This window comes from Copadichromis virginalis, linkage group LG3 (genome assembly GCF_057382275.1).
Source record: "Copadichromis virginalis isolate Kocher_CV1m ecotype Utaka linkage group LG3, C_Virginalis_male_GT1.1, whole genome shotgun sequence".
Classification (NCBI taxonomy): Eukaryota; Metazoa; Chordata; class Actinopteri; order Cichliformes; family Cichlidae; genus Copadichromis; species Copadichromis virginalis.
This window is the reverse complement of record NC_140620.1, coordinates 45,359,074-45,379,963: the sequence shown is the minus strand read 5'-3', so window position 1 is coordinate 45,379,963 and position 20,890 is coordinate 45,359,074. Positions and strand designations below refer to the sequence as shown.

The 20,890-nt window shown below is 40.6% G+C and overlaps 2 protein-coding genes across 3 annotated transcripts; both read right to left on the bottom strand.

The window, feature by feature from the left end:
- Positions 1 to 1,026: 1,026 nt before the first annotated feature.
- Positions 1,027 to 7,003, bottom strand: LOC146714987 (ciliary neurotrophic factor-like). Its single transcript, XM_085451337.1, has 3 exons — positions 6,626 to 7,003; positions 5,846 to 6,157; positions 1,027 to 2,153 (listed from the first exon to the last, which is right to left on the bottom strand). Exons 1-3 carry the CDS (start codon positions 6,731 to 6,733, stop codon positions 2,013 to 2,015), a joined length of 561 nt encoding a protein of 186 aa, XP_085307463.1. The 5' UTR covers positions 6,734 to 7,003; the 3' UTR covers positions 1,027 to 2,012.
- A 3,358-nt stretch (positions 7,004 to 10,361) lies between these two features.
- On the bottom strand, positions 10,362 to 19,397 carry LOC146714986 (uncharacterized). 2 transcript variants are annotated; one of them, XM_085451336.1, is made up of 12 exons: positions 19,242 to 19,397; positions 18,664 to 19,139; positions 18,435 to 18,466; positions 18,205 to 18,333; positions 18,051 to 18,087; positions 17,862 to 17,945; positions 17,590 to 17,751; positions 16,343 to 16,387; positions 15,523 to 15,601; positions 15,316 to 15,430; positions 15,058 to 15,157; positions 10,362 to 12,921 (listed from the first exon to the last, which is right to left on the bottom strand). In XM_085451336.1, the coding sequence occupies exons 2-12, from the start codon at positions 18,993 to 18,995 to the stop codon at positions 12,000 to 12,002; spliced, it is 2,037 nt and encodes a 678-aa protein (XP_085307462.1). In that variant the 5' UTR covers positions 18,996 to 19,139; positions 19,242 to 19,397; the 3' UTR covers positions 10,362 to 11,999. The 2 variants fall into 2 exon arrangements, with proteins under 2 accessions (XP_085307462.1, XP_085307461.1); XM_085451335.1 differs by having other exon boundaries at positions 18,664 to 19,397.
- Positions 19,398 to 20,890: the final 1,493 nt, after the last annotated feature.

The window sequence follows — 20,890 nt, the reverse complement described above, 5'->3', positions numbered from 1 at the left end:
ATATATCACATGGGAGAGGTCTTTGAACTCTTATGCTTTTTCTTCAATCATTCCCCCGACTTACACCACTACCGAACCTTCCTCTCTCTTACTTCACTAGACGTTACATGTCCTCAGGGTCATCCATGATCAGCAATTGTACTGCTCAAGCGATCTTAACAAGAACCTAAAACAAAGTGCGACTGGTTTAAAAAGCAAAGAAAAAGTAAACACAAAATTGAAATGATTTACCAATTATTACATATTATGTGACAAGTCTAAATCATATTTTTATTATCAGAGGTGGACAATTCATTTTCCTAAGAGGCTATTTGAAAAACTGTGACTGCAGTGGAGGTCCGCACCAAGCTTATAAAAAGATGAAATTGAGCAGAATGGAGTTAATCTTACTGGTGCAGCCTTTCACAACAGTCCCAGTTTCTCACAGGAGGTCTTTGGAAAATTAAGTGTCCACCCCTCATCTATACTAATGGTTTATTTTCTTGGCACCAAAACAGCTAGGAGATAACTATCCCTTGAGGGCTGCGTCAGGAAGGGGGCATGTTTGCTGGGTATGACCTGCTGTTAGGTCAGTAGTAACATTGACACAATTTCTGTCATTATGCTTCTGTATGCCACCAAAGTGGATTTTAAATAAACAGACAAGCCAGTTGTCCAGGGACTTTTCAGTTCCTAAAAATGGGGGTTGTGTATAAAAACGATCGTAATTTCTAAAAAGGTCAAGCAGTATTTTCATTAAAGCCCTGAAGTTAAAGCTGAAAACTGCATTAAAACCCTCCGTAGTGGTTTGCAAAGAAAAAAAATTAGACCGAAATGTGCAATTGTCTAAAAACCTAATCCTAAGTGCAGTTCATCATACTGTCTGCATGCCTCAGACTTGATGCCCTAGCCATGTTTATTATAGATATTTGATCTTTTACAGTGTGGCTTGAATTAACTTGTATCCAATGCCACAGCGACACACTTGACATCAGAGTTCATAGGACACGACCCAGAAGACAAAGTAGAACCAATACCAACAAAAAACAAAGATTAAGATGAGCTTTTAATCTTCAATAAACATCCAGTTATTCATCACAGACATAAAAGAAAAGCATGGTCATCGGATATTCACCATACCGGCAAGTGTGCAAGTCACAGCTCATTCACTGCGTGAGCGTATACTGTGTCAGGCATTTTAGACTACAGTGAAATCGCTGCGTTTCAGAATGTTTGATAGTTTTGGTAACAGACAGTACGGCTCTACTGTAAAATATCCATCCGAGGGCAGGAGAGAAAAAAAAAAGTTTGAGAACCACTGGTCTAATAGTTCCAACTTGTGAACAGTGTAGCAGCAAATTCAAGTATAACAACAGGAGAGAACCTGGCGACCAAAGCAGCAAAACATGACACTTGATCATCACAGACTGTGCCAGCCCCATAAACATCCGATCGGCCAGCCTATACACGACAACATGAAATCTAATTTGGAAACGTTAGATGTGTTAGTAACGTGGTACATGAAAAAAAGCTGTTTAAATTAGTAAATGGCTACATATTTAGCTGCATGTCAGTCACAGTTTAACAGTCGTGTTTTTATGGTGTTAGTCTAGCAGTCAGATTTTGGAGTGTTAAGAACAGCAGGTAGTTAGTCATCAAAAGTAAATCTACTTAAATAAAATAAATTACGGTATACACAGCATACACAAAAAAGTCACTTTCAAACGCTCTTAAATGCCACTGCACAAAGCAAACTGATGGTTACACAAGTGTAAAGTCTGCACACTCTTTTTTTTTGTCCAAAGAACCGACAACTGTGGGAAACCAGAGGGCTCTTTAGCGCTTGCTGTGGAAATAGTAATGCCTAAGAAAAGCTGTTTACTTGGCTAAAGGAGCTTAGCTGGGATTTTATTTGAGTGTTCACAGAGTATATTCCACATCACCTTACAATTTTGAATTTGGAATACATCAAGGGGAAAGCTGGCTGCTGAATAAGCTCGTTCGTAGATGCCGATCGACTCTAACTAGGGAATTTAGGCCTCCTCTGCTCCTTCTCTCTCCGTGTGCAACACATGGAGAGTTTTCGCGGCATGATCAGACCAGTGGATCAGCTCCAGCAGCACTTGGTAGGTCCAGAGTTTGAACCCGAAAACTCCCCCAGAGCCGTCGGTTTCCTACACAGAAGAGAGCAAGACAGAGCAATAGATGTCTCTCATTAGGAGTGAGCCCTTGCATTCAAAATCTGCTAAGAAACTGTTTTGGCCTAATGAACATGTCCACACTTGGTGAAACTCATTTGGATTGTTTACTAAATAACTAATTAAAATTAATGCCGCCCTTTATATTTGACAATGACAATTTCACACACAAGCACTTAAATCACACATCCAATGGCTACAAAGTACCATTAGCATACATCTGAAGTTATCAACAACCAGATGACTTCACATTAAATATTTGGTGCTTCAATTCAGTTTTATATAGTGCCAAATCACAACAGGAGTCACTTTAAGGTGGTTTATATTGTAAGGTGAAGACTTCAATAATCAGACGATCCCCTATGAGCATGCAGTTGGCAACCAAGGGAAGGAAAAACTCCCTTTTAACAGGAAGTAACCTCTAGCAGAACCAGTCTCAGGGAGGAGCGGCTATCTGCTGGGACCACATGGGACTGGATCTGCTGGATGTGAGGGGAGGAAGAAAGGACAGAGACACACTGTGGAAGAGAGCCACAGTGTGTGGAAAAAAGTGAATAAAGAATAAACAGTGGATTATGGGAAGCTTGCAGCAGCAATGGAGGATTCAGGGTCACCTGATGCAGCCCTAACTATATCCTTCATCAAAAAGGAAAGTTTTAGGCCTAATTTCTCAGCACTGGAGCCCCCCAGGGGTGTGTTCTGAGCCCCCTGCTGTACTCTTTGTACACATATGACTGTGTGGCCACTACCAGCTCCACCACCATCATCAAGTTTGCTGACGACACCGTCGTGGTGGGCCTGATCTCTGATAACAACGAGACGGCCTACCTGAAGGAGATTAGGAATCTGGAGAACTGGTGCCAGAGGAACAACCTCCTTCTAAACGTCAGTAAGACAAAGGAGCTGATAGTGGACTTCAGCACTAAGCAGGAGAGGAACTACCAGACCCCCGTCATCAACGAGTGCCCAGTGGAGAGAGTGGACAGCTTCAAATACCTCGGAGTTCACATCACGCAGGACCTGTCATGGTCCTGTCACATCAACACCGTGGTGAAAAAGGCCCGACAGCGTCTCTACCACCTCAGACGCTTGAGAGACTTCCAACTGCTCTCCAAGGTGCTCAGGAACTTTTACTCGTGCACCATAGAGAGCATCCTGGCGGGAAACATCTTAACCTGGTTCGGGAACAGCACCATGCAGGACAGACGAGCTCTACAGAGGGTTGTGCGGTCAGCTGAGCGCACCGTCCGCTCCGAGCTCCCTGACCTGCACTCAATCTACAGCAGGCGGTGCTGGACCAAGGCCAGGAAGATCGTGAAGGACCTCAGCCATCCCAACAACAGACTGCTCTCTCTGTTGAGGTCAGGAAAGCGATTCCGCTCCCTGAAGACCAACACAGAGAGACTGAGGAGGAGCTTCTTCCCGCAGGCGATACGGTCTCTCAATCACACCACCACAGTACTGACCCACACATATGGTTCTTACACACACACTGGACTTTCTGGACATTGTTTTTGCACAACACTGGTCACTATATTCTTCATTTCCGGTTAATACTTGTACAGCTGCTGTTATTGTGTATATATTTATTTATATTTAGATTTCTTCATACATTCTTATATAGTTCTATATTGTGTATTTTGTTGTACAGTTATTTTATTTTCAACTTTAATTTATATATTTTATCTTTATCTTATTCTTCCCAGTTAAATTTACCCTTCATTCTAATTTGTGTTGTACAGTTATTTCATTTTTAACCTTAATTTATATTTTATTCCTTCCTAGTTAAATTTACCCTTTTTAATTTTTCATATTTATTTCCTATCTTATTCATAGCCTTTTCCTTTTTTGTTTTCTTTAGGTCACGAGCAGTTGTCCAAGCATTTCACTACATATCGTACTGTGTATGACTGTGTACGTGACAAATAAAAATTTGAATTTGAATTTTAAAAGTACAGAGGGTTTCTGTCTTCCTAATCCAAACTGGGAGCTGGTTCAACAGAAGAAGAGCCTGAAAGCTGAAGCCTCTGCCTCCCATTCTACTTTTAAATACTCTAGTAACACCAAGTAAGCCAGCAGTCTGGGAGAGAAGTGCTCTATTGGGGTGACCTACAGCCCTCTATTTTGTTCCCCACCAACCTGTGGGAGAAATATCCATCCGTTTAGTCTGTTGTCGATGTAAAAGGACAAATACAACCAGGGTTTTCTTGAACATTTCAGGGCCTGAACTAATGATTTGAACTGTCTGTAAACAGCGTTAGTCACATTCACACAAAAGCTGTAATTCATGTAATACAGGGTTTAGTCACAACCGTGCTGAGATTTTAGGTTTTCCATCTGATGAGAATGTAAAGTCAGAGCCTGGCTACTCTAAAATAAACTTTTTTTTTCGGGTTCTTAGTCAGATTTTGTGATGACTTTAAAATAAATGCATTTAAGCTCATAGATGTAGGTGTTGAAACTGAATTTTATCCACTTCAGGGGGTTTACTTGGTCAACCTGATGTCAAAGGGTTGAAATCAGTTACATGGAGAAAGCCAGGGACATAAAGACACATCATAATAAACCTTTACAGCATACTGCGCTGCATGCACGGTTTTAGTCTATATGATGCCACAAAGTTTAATTTTTAATCAGGGTTGTGTCGAACCATATCACATGCGATGATATCTGTATGAATTTTTACGTGATGTAAAATAAATCACTGCTGACTTTACTGCTATTCCGACACCATTTACATTCCCTAGAGTATAAATATAAATAAAGGAGACAAACCTGGGCATGTCTGACGCCGAGAGCTGTGCGTCAGCCTCCAGTGATGATGATTTAGTACCTAAAAAGGGAGCTACTGCAACAAGCCCAAACAAAACAGAAAACATCTGCTCCCACTGAAGGTGGAAATGACAAGCTTGGTTCACTACATTAGACAGAAACCACACTATTACTACCAAGCAATGAAGGAGGAGAGATGATCAGCTGGTGATGCGCCACCACACAGCGATCAGATGACTCCACGAGCATCGCTGGAGCGCTCACTAGCTGCACTCGATGCGTCAGGAAGAGCAGACAGTGGATGGAAATTACTGATGCGGTTACACGGCGGTGAAGGAGGGATTTAAGCAGCTGGTTAAAAAGCTTGAGCTGAGATACAACATCCCAGGCAAAGCATATATTTTCAGTGTTATTATGTGATGATACTGTGCTGCTCCTGCAGAGTTAGAGGGAGCAGAGGGTTCACACTGGATCTCAGTGTGAAGAAGTTATTTTATACATTAGTTAAAATTTCCGGGGAAAACTCTACCTAAGCTACTTCTGAGCTCACATTTTCCTGTCCTTCGTCACTGCTATTGCACTATAATGCAACTGCTGCTGGCACCTGTTTCCATAGATTCACACTTCACAATAAGGAAGTGTGTCAGCTCACTGGAAAAGGGTGAAAAATGCTGCTAGGTTGCAAGTATCAATAAAACGTTCTTCGGTATTTTCCCCTAGATTGTCAGAAATCTCCCAAACGTTCTTGAAATATTGTGATATATTTTGAGGCCGTATTGCCCACCGCCACTTTTAATGTGTTATGGGCTGTGGACAGTTGTGAGTGTCACCATAATAGAGGAAAGGCCACAAGGACATGACTAACTACAAAACCCCCGAAACGGCACCTCATTTACCTCATTACACTGATTATCAGGGGTAACCTCCAGGTTGGTGCCGTCAGTCTCCACCAAACTTTTGGTGCTGTAGAGCAAGTGTTCCAGTCGGGCTCGCACGTTCTTCCTCATGGACTCGTACTCATCCTCCAGCTTGCCCCACTCCTCCTCTTCCTTCTGGATAACACGGTGGAGCAGCCCGAGGCACTGTCGCAGAGCAGAGTGCAGCAAGTGCACCTGCTCCTCCGTGCTGGGCTCCTCAGATTCTGGGGACGCGGACACGAGGCGCTTCCCATCTGGGGTGTAGCTGGACAGGAAGGTCTCCCTCTCCGTCTGAAAAGATAAATAAATATAAATTTGTCCCACTCCGATGCAAACAGGTCACTTACCTTGCACCCTTTAATCTCATTTTAGTATAAGTCTATTTCAGGGACCAAGAGATAACCATTGATTAAACTGATCGGTTAAGAGCTTTTCTAAAAGGATGGATGGCAGCAGGGGAAAAAAAAATCCAATACAATCTATCCATTAGGTTCCCCTTGAGAAATTGAGTGGTGGGGGTGGAGGGTATTTTTTAGTGTAATTACCCCCCTCCCTCCAGTATCTGCTCCAAAAACAAACTAGTCAGCGTTAAATCCTGCTGTGAAAGACAGACACAGTCCAAAAGCGACAGGTAGCAAGCTGCCTGGATACTGAAACACTACGGCTTTAAAGAAAGCTCCAAATAACTGGGAGGGGAGCGTCCCAGACAGAATGACCCGCATGAGCTAAGCAGAAAGAGTGGCTACTCTGATCACTCACGTATAGCCGGAGCAGACTGGTACACTCATGGTGCAGTAGCCGGGCAAGAGCCACCGCTTGTCCCGTCAGCGACCGGCCAGCTATCGGCTGCTCCTCCTGCTCTGCCATTTGCTCTCAGCCGTGTTTATGTCAAAGGTGGGCTAGCAGCGAGCGGGGCGCAGACCGACCGACAGGAGCAGAAACAGTCCCCCTCCCCTCTGGCAGCGAAACTACGCCGTGTGGCTGTTTCTGGATACTTTTGCGGTCCGAACACGAGCCGGAGATGCACGCGGGGGGACAGCCAGTGGAGCCCGATTGTGCGGGTGCTCATTTGGCATGTACACCAACAAGAGGGGATGTAATTGGTTCCGCCAGCCACGATGTGCGTGTCTGTGCGCGTGTGTGTGGTGGGGTGTACAGAAAACGTCACCATGCGGCCCACCCACCCTTCCACGCATAATAAAAACTCTGTTTATTGGAATAGCTTTCCCCCCCCTTCTCTCCAGCAGCTGTAAACAACGATGGAAAAGTTTATTTTTGTTCAATGCATTGCTTGTTTAATTTTTTATAGTTTTTATTAAAAGGCCAAGGCTAACAATTAATTTTGCAATGCGCTGGAGATGTGTGGGAAAGTATATCTCAATTAATGTTTAACGTGGACCCATTTTATTTTCCTTATTTTGTGTCTACACACAGCTTTGTGCAAAAAGTCTAGCGCTACCCTTCATTTCTTTATATTTTACTTCTTGTGATTTATTTTTGAAGTGGTCTTAAATAATAGTTTTTTAGGGTTTCTGTAGGTCTGTCAAAGTTTTTCTTTGGACATTAGCTGCTGTGTCCTTGTGCCTGACCATTTTCAGAGGAATGTTTTTTGCTTTTTCAACCATTTACACCGACCTATTAATCATTCAACCATATAAACGCACCTAACTCAAAGGGATGAACCAGTGTTGTGTCTACACGTGACAGAAAACTTAGCAGAGGACCAGTTTTAAATTGCAAAATTTCCCCTAATTTCTTGAAGTGACAAAAAATGCCAAAGATAACACAGTTTTAACACATGTTTTTGTTTACTTTTTCTGTTTTCACAGCTTAAGGATGTCTTGTTTTACTTGCACGGAGAGCTCCTTTGACTGCATGTTGGACAATCTTCGAAATGCAAACACTACACAGTCACCTCAGATCAAGTCCAGGCCTTTTATCTGCCTAATTGATAATGACATAATGAAGGATTTACCCACACCTGCCCATTAAATAGCCTTTGAGTCAATGTCCACTTACTTTTGGTCCCTTTCGAAAGAGGGTGGCACATGTTAAGGAGCTGAAACTTCTAAACCCTTCATCCAATTCAAATGAAAGCTGACATTCTACACAATATGTCCATGTCCATCATAGAATTATAATTGGAATATGTTTCAGTAAACAGATAACAAAACAAAACAAAACTTGAGGCAGTGTCCAAATATATATTGACCTAGCTGTATATGCTGTATTACCATGCACATTTGGATATTTCAATAAATCGCTGCACCTATTTCCCATTTTCTTTCACTGTGACGGTGGTTGATGAACATATTAAACACAACCAGAGTTAAACAATGAAGTCAGGGTATGAAAATCTCTGGCTACAGACTGCACTAAACACAGTATGATGTCAAAAAGAGTGGATATGCCTAACATCTAATATCTGAGACACACAGCTTTGGCTGTGAGCACAGAGGCCCCACCCACCTAGTATTGAAACCTTCTGTTTGTAAGGGATAGCCTATCAGGAGAACGTTGGCTTAAAGGGAGTGGGCCTTAAAAGGAAAGAACGCTAATTTCAGGCTCTAAGTTAACTGAGAGGTTGACCTAAGACCCAGTGTAAGTAAATTATTTATTTTATTTCATTTTATTTTTCAAATGAAAATTCATTCAAAACTAATCTGACAGAGATCAGAAGAAAGCCAGAAATATGCAGAATAGAATAGAATAGAATAGCTCTTTATCGTCATTGTACATGTACAACAACATTGTGGGTACTCCACACAAACTGTACAGGACATATAAATAGTAAGACAACACGAATAAATAACAAACAAGAGTAATATATACAAAACAAGAGAAAGGCACACATTAAAAGGACAAGTTGCAAAGTGCTTGAATACATTTGCTAATGAGCAAAACCCTTTAAAATATAGATATTCCTATTCCTACGACCACCTGGATGGATGATTTAAAGATTTCTGACCTGTGTGACAGCTCATACCTCTGAGCAAAAAACTACTCCAATAGAGTCAGAAGAATATACTTAAGCAGTTAGAAATTATCATAAAAAGAACACCCCAAGTTTTCACTATAATATGCTAAGCCAATGCTCTACTCTGCTAGTCTCTAGGTATCAATGCATAAAATTATTTGTTAAAACAGAAATGAAAATGAACATAAATAAAATGTATTGCACAATGTGTCCACCAGGGGAAGCACTAGCAAGGAAGAAGCCATACCAAGAAGGAGCGCCTTAAAGTGGGGAAGAAATTCTGACTTTGAGAATCTTTTAAATTAACAATCAATTCAACAGAGGTACATCTAATTGATTCCAGAAGTGTCACAATTAGTGAAACGGTGACCACCTGACTACAGTTGATGTGTATTCACACTGTAAACCGTAAAGTTGCTATGTTGGTCATTTTAAACCACTTCAAAGTCACTTTAAATCTCAATTGTAAATTTTAGACTGTTATTAACCCCTTTACCCCAAAGTGTATATTTGCTCCCCTTACCTCAGTCTCAAAGTGTATATATATTTATTCTTCTTATTCTTACTCTTGCTATATTTATTGTTGTTCTTTTGCAATGTATGGAAATGGAGCCTCGTCATCTCGTCTCTCTATATACTGAACTGTATATAGCAGAGATGACAATAAAGTTTACTTTGACTTGACATGTAGTGAAAACATTTTGTCTCTGGTTCATCAGTATTCCTGCTACAATTGACTCCAAGCAACTCACAGAAGTCAAGAGATGGCTGCAAAAAGATTTCCAGTTCACTGGACATCCCACAGAGTTCAGTTAAATCCATCTTTAAGAAATGGAAGAAGTATATCACTTAGTCTAAAGCTGCATAGATCTGGCCATCACTCACAAACTAAATAAGAGAGGCCACCAATACACCTGTGACACACTGAAAGAGCTTCAGTGGATCTGATGGGAAAGAGTGTACATATTAGAACTGTCTGCCAGGATGGGAGAGTGATAAAGAGAAAACTGAAAAAAGCTTGCATGAAATCTTGCCTGGAATTCATTCAAAGGGATGTCGGAGACTCTGAAGTTAATTGGAAGAGGGTTCTTTGGTCAGATCCTGGAGGATACTCTATATCCACAGGAGAACTACGACTGGAGAGAAGATATATTTTCTAGCCTGGTTCTCAATCCAATCAGGAAGTTGTGGCTGCACTTCAAAAGTGTGCCCGATCCCTGAGCAACCTAGCAACACAGACTCTTAGCAATCTTTCCTAGTTTTGTATTTATACTATCTTTCTATATACAACTTGATTCTCATTTGCATTTTATTCCTTTAAAGACCAGGCGCATTAGAGCCCAACTGTCCAGAGGTTGAATTAGTGCTTTAAAGTGCCATATTTATATTACAATTTTGTCATGTAAATATCACAAAACAGTGCATTAAGATCACACTTCTGCAAAGACTGCCAGACAAGAGAGGCTAAGGAGAAGAAAGAAATGTGAAGTATATCACATCAATGACATGTGACACATAAAGAGTTGAGAACAGATTTATTTTTAATAATTATTCTGAACACATTCTGAACTTATCTTGTATGTTTAATATTAGCAACATACAGAGGTTTATATAATTTGTATCATATTACAGTGGTCTGATAAAACCACACAAAAATTATCAAATTAATTTCAGAGGGAACATATTTTCCTAACATGATACTGCTGCCTGTGAAGAACGTGAAGATTTGGAAAAACAGTTTATTTCCCAAGTGTGATGCTCCTGGTTTACTGAAATATAATGAAGCACAGAAAGCAACTTAAATCTTTTCTTTACAAACTGCAACATATGAGAAGGAAGAGGAGCAAGAGAAGAACAAACGTAGGTGGTTTTCAGAGTTGTTCACGCTAACTCTCTGTCACAGTGGCTGGGCCACTAGAACAGAAACATTTATACACTACAGCATCAGCTTACATTGTGGACCACATACAGTTCACTTTGATCTCAAATAACAAGATCAGGGAAACTCCACCAGTCTTTTTACTTTTTTACTGTGAAATGTAAAAAAAAATTCTATTACTTAATTACTTTGGTGTAGAATGAATGGCAATGAGGGATATTTTTGTTAATAGGAACAGCTGTTTACCTGATGAAAGAGTTAATAGTTACAAATCTAAGCACTCCTTCACATTTTCCAAAGCTACACCGGAGTCTTTCCCAGGCCGATTCTGGCCTTGTGTTTATAACCCACTGTCCTACTATTTCAACTCACGAGGACTGGAGTGAGACATATGTTAACAGATTTGAACTCAGTTACATCAGTACAAGGTGGAATCAAAATGTGCTGGCTTTGACATCAGCCTCATCAGATCCTTATGAAGTGCCGGGTCTCTTCCTGGGGTCCTGTCACTTTGACATCAGTCCCTGGAAGTCCTGTTCAGACCACTTGAACTTGTGCATTTATGTATCGAGATAGTGTTAAAATGAGAAAAAGATGAAGGTGGTGAGTGACGACTGTATTATTCAGGTCGTTTAAGCTGAATATTTTCCCTCAGATGCCTCCAGATGATTTCTTTTTTTCCCATGTAGGAAGAATTTATGGTGCACAACTCCATGAATGTCCAAACCCCATGCCTGAGACTCTCCAAATACAAATGGTCACAATGGGCCTTTCAAGGAGCGATCCAAGCTCAGCCTCACAGTGATTTGTAAGGTTTTGCCCTTAAAAGGACAAGCAACCAAACTGAAATCAGGTATGGTTGTTTTTTATAGTTTGAGGATTAATTGCACCTTGTAATTCTCATTAGTTCACCATTCAAAAGGACACACATCAACACAACAGGAATACTACAGGGAAATACAAATAAGCTGTGATCTTCTTGTGCATAACCAACAATCATTTGATCTCGAAATTACATGACAAACTCCAAAATTTATAAAATATTAGGTGGTCAAAAAGTATGTAATCCATTGTATTAATTTAAAAAAAAAACAACTCCCTGATACAAAGTAGCTCTGTACTGAAAGTGACTGTATATAGATCACAAAGACAGCTTCTATTATTTTAAATATCCATCATCTATGCATTTCAAGTGTTTCAGTGTTTTATTGGAATAAAATGTGCGTTTCCTTCATAAACATAAAGTCGCCCTTCAGTTCATTTCGCCCTCTTTACATCTAGATCAAACTGTCTCCACCTACATCTGCACACTGTGACATCCGCTCTCCCTCCCTCTCCCAAACAGTGCCTTCATTTTCCTTCCTCCTCTCCGCGTTACCCCCCCACATCATTTCCCCTACATCCTGTCCGCCCCCTGCCACCACCACCCTTTCCCACAGATCACCCTCTCCGCAAATTTGCGCATCCACGTCCCCCTCCCTCCCCCAGTGCACGGCCTGCTGGGGAGCCACAGATGCTGTGGAGGCCAGGGTGGTGACGGAGCTCAGGGTGAGGAGTGTGCTCTGGGGTTCCACACAAGCCACGGATGTGACTGCACTAACTGGAAGAGTGGAGAGCTGGATGAGCTGAGGGTAGCTGGTGCTGGAGAAGTGCATCAAGGTTGGGCCCTGCTGCTGATGTGAAACTTGCACCATGCGGGGCAGTTGGAGAAACTGTCCTTGAGATACATCCTGTTCAGACTGTGGAGCAACTGGGAGCACCACCTGCTGCAGTGGAGTGAGCCCACTGCTTGCCGCTTCCTGGCTCTCCTGACTCTTTTGGTCCTTGTGGCTCTGCTGGCTAACAGACGGCTGCACAGGCTTAGTGAGTAGTGGAGTTGTCTCGAGGACCGGGGTGGTAGTGCTTATTACTGAGCAACTCTGCTGGCTGACAGAAGGCTGCTCAGGCTGGATGACTGCTGGAAGAGTCTCGAGGACTGGGGTGGGTGTGCTTATTACTTCTCCTCCGTTGGCTGCTAAAGCTTCTGCTATGAGCACCTCAGGGTGGGTCTTGGCTTTATGGGCAACAACAGAGTCCTTTTTCTCAAACTTTTTTCCACAAATGGAGCAAGAGAACTGGTAGGAGGCTTCTGCGTCATGCTTCTTCATGTGCCAGTTCAAGGAGGCCTTCTGACGGCAGGTGAAGCCGCAGATTTCACACCTGCCACAAGATGGAGACAAAAAACAGCTTAAGGTCTGAACGCACACTGAGATCAAGCCTCACTTAAGACACTTTAGTTTTAGTTGATTTTTTTCCTGAATCGGTGAGAGAAGTTTTATGTATTTTAATTAAAATTAGAGTAGAATAAATTCCAGTACATTCCCTCACTGACCAAATGTTGCAGAGTGAATAGGAAAAATATTTCAGACCTTCCACTGGAAAGATGTCAAATTTAAGTATAAACAAGTATTGTTGGAACAGGGTTGGAGAACCTTTATGGAAATGTGTGCAAGACCTCGATTTCTCTTGCAGAGAATGAGCGAGAAGAAAAGTTTGTTGTACTTCTGAATTTCTGAAAAGATTTCTTTTTGGAGAATTAAGTTAAACAGGTCATTTATTTGCTGGGATGTGGACTATTGTGTGGAACAGGAAGAGCAGTTCATTTTTTTAAAGGCATGGATTTTATTACAATTTAAAAAAAATCAGCATTTAAGATCAACATTTTGTATCAGCAAAATATGTAAAAACAAGAAATGTCACAATCATAATGTTTGATTGTTACTGTCATTGACACTGCCTTATAAAGAGTGCTTCCTTTTGGGAATGACTCAGCAAAAAACCAAGACAGAGTTAAGCAACTTTAGTAACACAGGTCTACACATTTCTTTTGTTCATTTGGCCATATGATTAAACAAAATGTATTTTAAGTTTAAGCAATTGAACCATACTTGAAAAATTAAAAATTGTTCTAATATATTCCTATATTTGTATTTGATTTTTTGTTTGTTTGTTTTTGGGTGGGAGGCCAAAATCTCCTTGATGGATGCATAACATTTTTAATATGCGAGATAAACCCTAATTTATACAAACCTGACCTATGACCTTTAAGGTAAAAATCATGTGTGAAATTGACCAACATACCGATACTCATGTTTATAGCAACCGATAAAAGACAATTAAAGAAGTAGAGATTAGACAAGAAAAAACACCTTCAACCATGCTGTGAGTGATGTTGCATAGTTTCACCAAGCCGGGGCGATCGTGGCTCAAGAGTTGGGAGTTCGCCTTGTAATCGGAAGGTTGCCGGTTCGAGCCCCGGCTTGGACAGTCTCCGTCGTTGTGTCCTTGGGCGAGACACTTCACCCATTGCCTACTGGTGGTGGTCAGAGGGCCCAGTGGCGCCAGTGTCCGGCAGCCTCGCCTCTGTCAGTGCGCCCCAGGGCGGCTGTGGCTACAATGTAGCTTGCCATCACCAGTGTGTGAATGGGTGGATGACTGGATATGTAAAGCGCTTTGGGGTCCTTAGGGACTAGTAAAGCGCTATATAAATACAGGCCATTTACCATAGTTTCACCACCTGAGGCCACTCTACACCTTCCCTTATATCTTACTAAGGACTCTCAAATAACTGACAATAACAAATGTTACAAAAATCTGTTTATATCTTGTGTCTGAAAAAATATCAGCCAGTACAATGTGGTTTTAAATCACCAAACATTGATACCCTTCTTAAAACGTCTACGTCTACAAAATAAAAAACTAAATAAAGTATAATTTTCCTAGAATTTTATTTACCACACTGTACCAGTAAACTTTGCACTCTGTTCCCTGCTGAGAAAAGAAAAAGGGTTTCAGGGAGCCTTAGGGAGAAATTAAAATCCTTTTGAGTGACGTTTAAATAAATGAATACTGTATCACTAAGATGATCAGCTGAAAAAAAGCTATCGCACTAATGATTAAATCATTATCTAATAAGAAACAATAATAATCCAACCTCTCCCATCCGCTGATACATTGTTTGTAAAGAGGAGTTGAAACGTTTTCATTCAACTGAAACGAGTCAGCAGTATATTCTGCATGTGTAATACAAACACTTGTGTGACGTGTTTATACTAGCGAGTGCTATGACATAGATGACTTTGATGGCACTTGATGTCATTTGTCTGCCAAAAATTCTTGTAGCTAATTTTAAGACATGTGATCCCACAGTCGGGTTATACAAGATTTTTCTTGAAAAAGACGTGCTTCCTTCTTTTGTTACTGGAACTTATGTCAGACACTCAGACGTGACTGTTTGTTTTTCATTTCATTTCTTCCTTGTTTACTTGTGTTACATTATCAGATGTATAAACTCACTGTATTGGCTTCTCTCCTGTGTGGATCATCCTGTGCACAGCCAGATTATGGGAGCTCTTGAAGGCCCGAGCACAATACTCACAGATGTAGTCCCTCTGATCTGAGAGAAACATGTGAAGAAGACAAGAACACTAAGTATGGAAAAAAAAAGAATGTAATTGAGTTTTAAATGAAACATCTTTTTGCTTTGTGGGTACATCTTTTTCCTAGTCTAATGAAAATTGTTACCAGCATTGAGTATAAACATCTTTGTATCACCTGTGTGATGTTTAGCGTGGCGCAGCAGCTGCTTCTGCAGGCGAAACAAGCGCCCACATGAGGGGTGATCACACACGTACTTCTTTTTTAACAAGTGCTGGTACTTTATATGATGCTGAAATCGAGAGATGAGGAGAAATGAAACTGGTTAAAAGGCAAACATCACAGAGTAATCGATCCATTTCAGTTCCCCTGGTGACAGCAGACCTGTAGATAGCGTGGGTGGGCCAAAACAGTACCGCAGCCCTCTATTTCACAGCGGACATACTGCACCGGTGGCTTTTTCCTGTGAAGATGGGAAAAAAGAAATGTATAATCAACAAGGCTTTAAAGAAAATCCCGTCCTGTCTGGCGGCTTTTGCAATCAGAATTATGATCTAAATGCACTGTGGTGCCAAACATATTTTGCTTTTGCAAACACAGCTATACAGAATCTCTGTAGGCTCTACTTGTTCATGTGAAACTTTTGTCTGTTTACTTATTCATTTTATATTTGTGTTACTTCAGTTATTACTTTATATGTTGTATAGTATGATGATGTATGAGGCAGGACAGGAAGGAAAAATTATTTTTTTACAAAGAAGGGGGAGGGGGGTATGATGAAGAAAAAAACAAACACACAGCACCTGTAACACACAAATTAGAACATACACAGATATATAAATCAACAATCCTCTTACAGTGTGTGTGTGAGAGACAGAGCGAGAGTGTGTAGGAATGCCTGTGTCTTTGTCATAAATGTACTTGATAATGGGGGAGGGAAGCCACAACAATGCACCCCAGGACCCACAAGCAGACATAGTGGCTCAACCGCACCATCTGCAGTGCCCCCAAGAGTTTGAATGGGGCCACTGCAGCAGGCCCACTCACCAGCCTATGGGTAATGCACCTGCCCCCCTAGGTATGTATGTGTGTGGTGGTATGTTATGAACTGTAATGACTAGAGTAATTAAAAAGGACGCTCTTTTAAAAAAAATAACAACATCAACAAAAAAAAAGCACTAGGGAGTTATAACGAACACTTTACCTTCGTTTTGGCTGCCGAGGGGATCTATCATCTCGTTTACCTCGTCTACAGTGAAAAAAGGAAGAAGAGAGATTTAGATTCAAAACAGATTTCAGATTTGGCTTTAAATGAATTCAGATTTCTATGATAAAAATCAGTAATGCGTTTTACTGTTAACAATCCCACTCTTGAGTTGTTTAACTTTCACGAACATGAGAACTAGAGAGACGAAACCAAAACCTACAACGTGACTCGCTGTGGAAAGAATGCTTTCCACTGGCATGGTCACTGAAACTACGTCAGTGAGCTTTCTTCAACCCCTTAACATCTACATCAGTTATGAGTTAGTTATATTAGTCAAGTCAGTTTATTTCGATAACACAATTAAAACAAACTCAGCTGACCAAAGTGTATAATAAATTCAAAATATACAATACACACAGTCACTAAATCAACAATAAAATACACAATCTATATGCTATATTGTCAATTAATCTCAACGAATCCCTCTTTTAGTCAGCCTCAATAACAATGCACATTTCTAAACAAAAAACAACAACAACAACAAAATAAAACAACCTGTGTGTGTGATATGATTTGAATGTTTAGATTGAAATCCATCCGACCCTTGAAACTCAGATTGGTTTAAAATCCAATCCAGAATATTAAGCCAAATGTGAAACACACTTAAAACGGGTTACTGCCCCAAACAACTGAAGCAAAATTGGCTACAGCTCATTACCCTATAAGCTATTGAATAAGCAAAACTGAGAATAATTCTATAAAAGCTGTACAATCTAAAAATCTAAACCAAACTGTCCGACACTCAAATTCGTAATGTCGGATGACCCCCAGACCCCTACTCAGTGTGTAGTTCTACTGCTGGGACTTTCTTTAACTCAAACTTTCTTAAAAGCTAAAGAGTCTTCATTTCAGATCACACAGTCTCACACAAAAAGGCATGTGCTTGGGTGTTTGATTTAAAAAACAAACAAAAGCAAAAATAAAGCAAACGAACTAAAAAGCGTGTTCACACTCATATCTCGGCTAACTGATGTGACAGAAATCAGGGTGCTTTATTTGTCTTTATTGGCCTTTTGATAAGTAAAAAATGCTATATCTTAGTAAGTGAACCACAGCTGATAAATTCTTGTAATTTTTCCTTTACTTTCTTTTTTTTTTTGGGACCAAAACAAGGTGCCAAAAATTCTCACATGGGCAAAACCCCCCCTCTATTATCTTTTGGTTTACTATCATCTCCTACTTACTTCCTGACTGGCTCAGGATCAGTGCCAGTGACTCCATCTTGACCCTGAGCTACATTCCTGGTGGTTTCTTCCTTTTTAATGCCACAATCTTCTTCCTCCTTCTCTGACTCTTCTTTCTTGAATTCATTGTGTTGTGATGTTGTGTGGCGCTTTGATTTATTCCTAAACAGAGGGGAAAAATAAAGAAAAAAGAGCAAATTTTACCACTAATGTGCTTAATCTGATGTGAAGTAAATTGCACGATCGGTGATCAGGTAGCATAATCGACGTACGTCTTTGTCTCAGTTTTGACAAGGTCATTTGGATCATCTCTTAATGCAAGGTCCTCCTTGAGAGCCACATCTGGATCTGCAACGCTAATAGGGACATTAACACGACACTGGACATGTTGAATTTCACAGTACCGCTGGTAACATCCTCCCTCGTTCCCTCTGATGTGCTTTTGATAAGTTATCACTCACCTGCCATTGCTTTCTTTCACAGAACCAGTGTCCCTCACTGAAAAAAACCACACACGTCTGTCAGTTTATTTTGAGTTGCTTGCACTTTCATTTCAAGATATTCACACAGTTCAACAAGTGCACAACAAAAAGGATGCAAGGGGTCTTCTCTTACCACATGAAAACGCCCCTGACTCAGCTTCGAGCTTGCATGTTGCTGCTGATGTGTGTGAGGCTCTGGTTGAAGGTTTCCCCCCACCTTTTCTAGTTTTGGGAAGCTTTGGTCCAATTGTTTTTGTGGATGCTGGGGAAATAAATGTGAACATGGGTTAATAACACACTTGTTAAGTGGTAAAAGGTAAAATGACTGCTTGCAGATGAACGGGATTCACATATGTGCATTACCCCGACTGGCTGTTGGTTTCTTTATTGCACTTCTGCAAGAAAGAAAGTTAAGAATCAACACATTTAAAGGTTTAGTTTTATTTTATTTATTTTTTGTATGCAGTAAATACACAGTTTTAAGAAGTCCCACCGAAATAACACTTCTGAGGTGTAAACAAACTTGTTGTCAAGGATGTGTCTAGCTTCTTCAAATAGTTTCGTCCATCAAAGTAGCAGCGCACGCACTTACTGTATGACAGGTGTGTTTCTGGTGCGTGATCCTGCAGGTCGACTGCGTGCGTCCCCTGAACTGGTCGCTTTTTTCTTGCATGTGATATTTCTGGACTCGCAGGTCGTACCAGCTCCAGCTTCCCTTGATCGTAACACACGCACAGAGCCTGAGGTGACGGAACGAGTCTCACCGGAGTCCGGGAAGAACAAGGATGTTTTTGTCCGCCTTTTGCTTCTGGCTCTACCGCAGGAGGGCTCACTCGAGTCCGCGGATGGTTTTGAGGCCGCTGTCGACTCTGCGGTCCGAGTTCCAGGACCAGTGCCTGAAACCTCGCCTTTCCCAGACTCCATTTCGCTCTTACAGTTATAGCCTTTACCGACTTTAGTGATTACTTAAGTCTAGTTACTTATGAGCGTTCACAATGAAGGCCCACCATACAAGGCCAGAGCCAGCCCAAGTTTCGTTAGCCTGGCCAACGATCAATTTTTGTGCCACTGCATAAATAGCAAAATAGATTATTTAAAATATATAAGTTTAATGACGCATATTATTTTAGAAATATCCAGTATTATTTAGTTCTTAAAGCTATAGCATACCTCATATTTGTTTGACCGGGAGTACCCTCGAATGAGGTACGTCTCCTTTAAGAGTAACAGCGGCAGACGAGCCAGTATGACAACGTCAGTTTTGGACTGACCGGCTTCCATACTGATGAGGGCGGACGTGTATGGGAAAGGTAGTTTTGGAATGTAACATACAGTTTGGGTTGTGTAACAACAACAACAACAACAACACAAAATACATCAGTTAACCATATATTGTATTTTATGAATATTTTATAACTCATTATCTTTTATTATTTGGGTTACATTGTGTATTCCCTAATAACTAAATAATAGACAGTTATATTTAAAAAATGAATTAAAAAGATATATTTTTTTAAATTCTTTTTTTTTTATAGCAGGCTAAAGCGGCTTTAGCTGAACCCTAAACAATGAACAAGTAGCTTTCACATATCACGCAGTTTGTATGAAAAACTTGATAAAGGTAGGTGTGACTGTGTCACTGATCATAATTCATGATATTTTCTGCATGGTGGATGAAATGATAAAGAAAGGATCCGCTCCACAAACAAATACGTGAGAAATGTGTTATTATTAGCTGTGGCACAGCCATGTGAGAGGAGTGGCTGGGAAAATGCAGAAAGTTCCTTGTTTTATTACAACTGTCCTTTGTTTTAGTCAGTTACCATAATTGGCTTGGTTATGTTGCAACCAACTACAAGAAATGTGAAGTTGCTTGTTTAACAGGTTTGAACACAGAGGAACATCTGACTGCAGTCAGTTGATGAAACTTGGCACAGAAGTGATTTTTTAAAATTTCATAACTTTCCAACAAACCATGTTTCATATGAACTTTGTAGAAACCCCAAACTCACTTAGATATCTAATAATATGCATAAATTGGTTTATTATACACTGATTATCCATATTATCACCTATCTAGAACCGTGTTCAGTAAAAACAGCTTTGAGTCTTTAAAGCATGGACATAACATGCTTAGGGGATGTTGGCAGTAGATGACTTGGGTTGTTCAAAATGCAGTAATGGAGAAAATGCATGTTATAGTTGAAAGAACAGAAGTGTAAATACATTTGACGACATGTGACGTTACACAACAATAAAACTGCACATCAGTGACATATTTCAATCCTGTCTGTGTGGACAAATGGGAGCAGTGGTGCTCATGGAGCCGGACCTAAGCTGTGCGTTTTTGTGAAGCAGCCCGTTATTGAAGGAGCTGCTCAGTTTTTACTCAGTGTCCTATACAGGCATCCTCCTCTAACAAGGAGGACACCGTATTTAATACTGCCCTGGTTCTAGGGTGCACAGTGTTGATTATTTATTTTCTGTCATCCTTTTAGAAGCAGCTGCCCTAGCAGACTATTCCAAAGAAAGTGCAAAGTGCACCACAGAGTCAGAAAGGCCTGCAGCAGGTGTGCCTCTCAGCAGATAATCTGCTTGCCATTTCATTTGTTAAGAGTGTTATTCACTTGACTCGTTTTAATATTGTGTACTCAATTTGACAGTGACAACATACGTGCAATTTCTAGTGAAATCAGTAAAAATTGAGATGTTAAGTATTAAACCCGGCCTACATTACTTCTAAAACAACTACAGCTTATAAAACAATTATATCTAATCATTATCTAAGACAAAGACACACGTCTACAGTGTGTCTTTGT